Source organism: Carlito syrichta, unplaced genomic scaffold (assembly GCF_000164805.1).
Source record: "Carlito syrichta isolate Samal-C Ts95f unplaced genomic scaffold, Tarsius_syrichta-2.0.1 Scaffold314629, whole genome shotgun sequence".
In the NCBI taxonomy this organism is placed as follows: Eukaryota; Metazoa; Chordata; class Mammalia; order Primates; family Tarsiidae; genus Carlito; species Carlito syrichta.
Window position 1 is genome coordinate 386,184 of NW_007258725.1, and position 5,934 is coordinate 392,117.

Sequence of the window (5,934 nt, forward strand, 5' to 3'; positions counted from 1 at the left end):
AGGCTGGAGTGCAGTGGCACAATCATGGCTCACCATAGCCTCCAACTCCTAGGCTCAAGCATTCCTCCTGCCTCAGCCTCTCAAGTTGCTAGGACTACAGGCGCAGGCCACCACACCCAGTTAATATTTTCATTTTGTAGAGACAGAGTCTCGCTATTTTGCCCAGGGAAGTCTCCAACTCTTGGGCTCAAGCGATCCTCCCACCTCAGCCTCCCAAAGTGCTGGGATTCAGGTGTGAGCCACCACCCTGGCGTTCGCCAGACTCTCGACCATGAACCATATAGTATGGCTACTCCATGACTTCTCTACTAAACCTTCTCAAACGCACACCTCTGTTCACGTGACAAGTCATAAACTGGCCTCCAATGACCTCTGTCTTAACTCCCACTACTCCCTTCAAATGTTCTAGCAAAACTCAACTGCTCACAGCGCCTTTTCATTTTTTATTTATTTCAAAAAGTAGAGACGGGGGTCTTACTTTGTTGCCTAGGAGGGTCTTAAACTCCTGGGCACAAACGATCCTCCTGCCTCGGCCTCCCAAAATGCTGGGACTACAGGCATGCGCCACCATGCCCAACTAATTTTTTTTTTTTTTTTGTAGAGATTAGGTCTCACTATGTTGCCTGGGCCTGTCTCAATCTCCTGGGCTCATGTGATTCTCTCGCCTCAGTTTCCCAAAGTACTGGGATTATAGGCGTGAGCCACCGTGCCCGGCTCACAGTACCTTTCTAGGCCCTGGGCATTCTCATCTCTAGGCTTTTGCTTATGCTACAACCATTCTCAATTTCTTTTTTTTTTTTTGAGTTGGAGTCTCACTCTTGTCACCCAGACTGGAGTGCAGTGGCACGCTCCCAGCCACCACAGCCTCGACCTGCTGGGCTCCAGCAATTCTTCCATCCCAGCTTTCCAAGTAACTGGAACTGCAGGTGAGCACTACCACGCCTGGCTAATTTTTGATTTATCGTAGAGATGAGGTCTTGCCTGCCCAGGTGGGTCTCGAACCCGCGGGTTCAGGCAATCCACTCACCTCAGCCTCCCAAAGGCGCGGGATGATAGGCTGAGCCACCGAGCCCGGCCCATTCTCAATTTCTAAAGAACCAAACTGCACTGTCCTTCAGTGCCCAGATCAACAGCAGCTGCAGCCCTGAAGTTTTTCCTGCTTCCCTGCAAAGAATACCCACCTTCTCCTTATCACTCCCCTGCACCAAATCTGCACCTTGCTTAGCTCCCAAAGCCTTTCTCCCCTGCCTCAGTTACTCACGGACATGTCCTCTCTTCCCTGTGGCCACCGGCTTGGGGCCATCAGGAGCCGCATCAGCTCCATCTGTGCCCAGTGAGTGAATGAACGCACCCCATGATGGCATTCAGTGCCTCGGGCGTGCCCCCTGCTCTCAAGGCTTGTCAAGACATAATCCACATGCCAATCTCTTACCAAGGCACTGGCCAGATTAAGAGTCCAGGCTTACCATCGTTTTTTTTCTTTACTTTTTTTTTTTAACTCAGGGTCTCATTCTGTTGCCCAGGCTGGAGTCCACAGCTCACCATAGCCTCAAACTCTTGGACTCAAGCGATCCTCCTGCCTCAGCCTCCTGAGTAGCTGGAACTACAGGCGTGTACCACCATGCCAGGCTAATTTTATGATTTTCTGTAGAGATAAGGTCTCACTATATTGCCTAGGCTGATCTTGAACTCCTAGGCTCAAGCAATCCTCCCGCCTTAGCCTCCCAAAGTGCTGGGATTACAGGCACGAGCCGAGAGGCTAGCCCCCATAATCACTTTAGCAAATACCGCTTGAGTAGGGCAAGTTTTTCTTTCTTTCTTTCTTTTTTGAGTTGGAGTCTCACTCGGTCGCCCAGACTGGAGTGCAGTGGCCGCTCCCGGCCACCGCAGCCTCGACCTGCTGGGTTCCAGCGATCCTTCCGCCTCAGCCTTCCAAGGAGCTGGAACTACAGGCGTGCACTACCACGCCCGGCTATTTTTCATTTTATTGGAGAGACGAGGTCTGGCCAAGTTGCCCGGGTGGGTCTCGAATGCTCGGGCTCAGGCAATCCGCTTGCCTCGGCCTCCCAAAACGCTGGGATGACAGGCTGAACCACCGAGCCCAGCCAAGGCGGGTTTTCCAGTCCAAAGGTAAGGGCCAATATGGAGAAGAGAGAGAAAAACACAGGAAACTCTGCCAGCAGAGCTGCCCTGATTCCTGCCCAGCCCCTCCTACACCCCCCGAAAGGGGGCCAGGGCTTCTCTCCTGTTCAGGGCCAGCCAGAAGCCAGGAGGCTGGCGCGAACCCCAGAGTTTTTGGCGGCCCCGGCTAGTGAGAAACTCCGGGCTCCATCCCCAGGTTGGAGAGAAGGCTGGGCCGGCTGCTGGTCTCCCCAGAGGCCACAGAGGGCGGTGCAACCCACCATGTCAGGAGATTTCAGGGCCCATCCAGGTCTTGCTCGCAAGGTTGGAAGGCCTGGACCAGGTCCGAATTCCTGCAGGCTTCCAGGGAAGTGATTCTCACCAGCAGCATCTCCCACCCTGAAATAGCCTCAGTCTGGCATCTCTGGGGAAGGGCCCGGCTGTCTGTGCAGGGCCTGTGCATTTGGTGTTTTGTTTGTTTGTTTGTTTGTTTGAGTTGGAGTCTCACTCTGTCGCCCAGACTGGAGTGCAGTGGCCGCTCCCGGCCACCGCAGCCTCGACCCGCTGGGCTCCGGCGATCCCTCCGCCTCAGCCTTCCGAGTAGCCGGAATTACAGGCATGCGCTACCACGCCCGGCTGATTTTTTGATTTATTGTAGAGATGAGGTCTCGCTGCCCAGGCGGGTCTCGAACCCGCAGGCTCAGGCAATCCTCAGCCTCAGCCTCCCAAAGGCGGGGGATTACAGGCTGAGCCACCGAGCAGATAATTAAAAAAAATTTTTTTTGTAGAGACAAGGTCTCACTATGTTGATCTCAAACTCCTGGGCTCAAGCAATCCTCCCGCCTTGGCCTCCCAAAGTACTGGGATTACAGGCATGAGCCACCATGCCCAGGGCCTGTGCATTTTGCTGCTGTTGTTGTTATTTTTGTTTTTTGAGTCCGGAGTCTCACTCTGTCACCCAGGCTGGAATGCAGTGGCACACCCACAGCCACAGCAGCCTCGACCTGCTGGGCTCCGGCGATCCTTCTGCCTCAGCCTTCCAAGTAGCTGGGACTACAGGCGCACACCACCACGCCTGGCTAACTTTTTGATTTACTGTAGAGACGATGTCTCGCCAAGTTGTCCAGGCTGTTTGGAACCCCTGGGCTCAGGCAATCCTCTCGCCTCGGCCTCCCAAAGTGCTGGGGTGACAGGCGTGAGCCACTGCACCTGGCTGGGCCTGTGCCTTTTGAAATGTTCCTTGTGCCATTCCAACATGCACAGTACTGAAAGCCACCGTTGCAGGGCTGGATCTGTAGTGGGTGAACCTCATCACTCTCCGCCTTCAGTCCAGGACAGCCTCCGCCAGCAGAAGCCACCCCCGTGGCAAAAGAGTGAAACTAGGGGTTGGGAAGAGCACAGGGGCCAGAGACAGGAAAGGTAATAAAGTCTGCAAGCCGTGATGAACTAGAGCCAGCGCCCTACAGCGGGAGGGCCCTCGAAGGGCACTGGCCCCACGGCCTGGCTGTGGCGTGCCCATGTGTGATTTGGAGCCAGGCATTTACCCTGCTCTGGGCCTCAGCTGCCTCATCTGGAAAAGAGGTTCAGAAGACGTCAGTGTTCTTGTCATCTCATAGGTCGAGGCGTGATATCTGGGAAAGTCAAAGTTTAAGGCGCTAGACAGGTGCACACAAATTCTTACAAGAAAAGTGGATTTCACCTGAGCCCGCGGGTTCAAGACCAGCCCGGGCAACTTGGTAAGACCTTGTCTCTACAATAAATCAAAAAAATTAGCCGGGCGTGGTGGCGCACGCCTGTAGCCACAGTTCCTTGGTGGCTGAGGTGGAAGAATCGCCTGAGCCCAGCGGGCGGAGGCTGCGGTAGCCGGGAGCATGCCACTTGCATGCACTCCAGCCTGGGTGACAGTGAGACTCTGACTCAAAAAACGAAATGAAATTGAGATTGAAATGAAATGAAATGAAGGAAAAGGCTCCCTAAATGGTGCTGGCAACAGCAAATCCCAGATCTGGGCACCGGTGGCGGGGACGCCTACCTGCTTCCACCCGGTCTCCATGGCGGCTGGCACGGTTGCCATCTGTCTGTAGCTCGTCATCTCGGTCCTCCCAGAGGTGGGCTCGCACGGGCAGCTCATGGCCCAGCACCTCCAGCTCTTTGTGGAAACTCTCATTGGAGCAGTTTTGCAGGAAGCCGAACACCAGCAGGTCTGTGACATACGCATCCCGGAGGCCCGAGCCATTGCTGACCTGAGAAGAAAGAGGTGTCAGGGAGATCGTGAAGACCTGGTCGGGACAGAGGCCACTTCTCACAGCTAGGCTGGCCTGGAAGACCACATGATTCCCAGCCTTTTGAAAGGGCATCGCCAAGGGCATCTGGAGAAGCTTCCCGGTGCCGGGTACGGCTCTGTGTTCAGGGACCCGGGTCCTGCAGGCCGCTGGATTTATCAAAGGCCATGTCATTAGACGTTCGCAGACACCTCCCCATGGCTGTGAGAACGGCAGGATGCTGAGACATGCAGTGTGGACATGGGAAAGCCCCGGGGCTGGACGTCCTGCAGAGAACTCGGCAGAGGACGGAGGACATTAAAAGACTATATAATAAGTAGACCCAAAAAAGCTTTTTTAAAGCCAGGTGTGGTGGCTTGCACCTGTAATCCCAGCACTTTGGGAGGCTGAGGCAAGAAGATTGCCTGAGCCCAGAGGTGGGAGACCAGCCCGGGCAACTTGGCGAGACCCGTCTCTCTACAATAAGTCAAAAAAGTAGCCAGGCGTGGTAGAGCGCACCTGTAGTCCTAGCTACTTGGGAGGCTGAGGTAGAAGGATCACCTGAGCCCAGAAGGTCAAGGCTGCAGTAGCTGTGATTATGCCACTGCACTCCAGCCTGGGAGACAGAGTGAGACTCCAACTCAAAAAAAAACAGAAAATTTTTTTTTAGAGCTGGGGTCTCACCTGTCGCCCAGGCTGGAGTGCGGTGGCACAAGCATAGCTCTGCAGCCTCGACCTCTTGAGATCAAGCAATCCTTCCACCTCGGCCTCCCAAGTAGCTGGGACTACAGATACACGTCACCACACCCGGTTACTCTTTTGATTTTTTTCTAGTGATGAGGTCTGGCCATGTTGCCAGGCTGGTCTCGAACTCTGAGCCTCAAGCCACCCTCCCACCTCGGCCTCCCAAAGTGCCGGGATGACAGCCACGAGCCCGTTTTGCTTCTTGTGGTCTTGTTTCGTCTTTTACTGTGCCAGTAAGTTGTAAGTCTGAAGCTCCTGTTTGCAGAGCTATCGATGGCTGGGCAGGTTCAACCCCGACGGGCACGTGCAAGGACAACAAGCCTCAGCCACCTCTGCACCCCTCCCGGACACCCCTCCCAAGGAACTTAGAGTCTGACCTCAGAGTCCATGGCAGAGGCAGCCTGGGGCAGCTCCACCTCCCTTCGGCTCACGGGTGTCTGGTCAGCAGCCTGGAAGAGGAGACACACACAGGGTGGGCAGCTGCCCCTGCAGAGACCCCCGCTCAGGACCCTTGGGAAAGAGCCACAGGACCTGTCCTGGGCTCCGGCTCAGAGTAGCTGAGCCCAGCGGTGCCAGCCCACCCGGCGCTCACCCTGGTCTCTCTCTTTCCCTGTGGTCCAGGACCGTGTGCAACAGCCCGGGGTGCAGGCTCTGGACTTTCCCTCATTTCAGAGAATTTCCCAGGCCCTGGGCACTCCCCACGGCTGCCTCCTGAATTATTCATTTATTTTTTGACTCAGAGTCTCACTCTGTCACCCAGGCTGGAGGGCAGTGGCATGCTCACGGCCACCGCAGCCTCGACCTGCTG

At 55.4% G+C, this 5,934-nt stretch overlaps 1 protein-coding gene across 1 annotated transcript in view; it reads right to left on the reverse strand.

The window, feature by feature from the left end:
- BID (BH3 interacting domain death agonist) overlaps window positions 1–5,567 on the reverse strand; it is a 14,193-nt gene extending 8,626 nt beyond the window's left edge. Inside the window, exons 1-2 of the mRNA XM_008071696.1 lie at window positions 5,504–5,567; window positions 4,154–4,364 (exon numbers count right to left, since the gene is read on the reverse strand). Of these exons, the coding sequence (XP_008069887.1) occupies window positions 4,154–4,364; window positions 5,504–5,515 (223 nt within the window). The 5' untranslated portion in view covers window positions 5,516–5,567. The remainder of the gene's footprint in view (window positions 1–4,153; window positions 4,365–5,503) is intronic.
- Window positions 5,568–5,934: the final 367 nt, after the last annotated feature.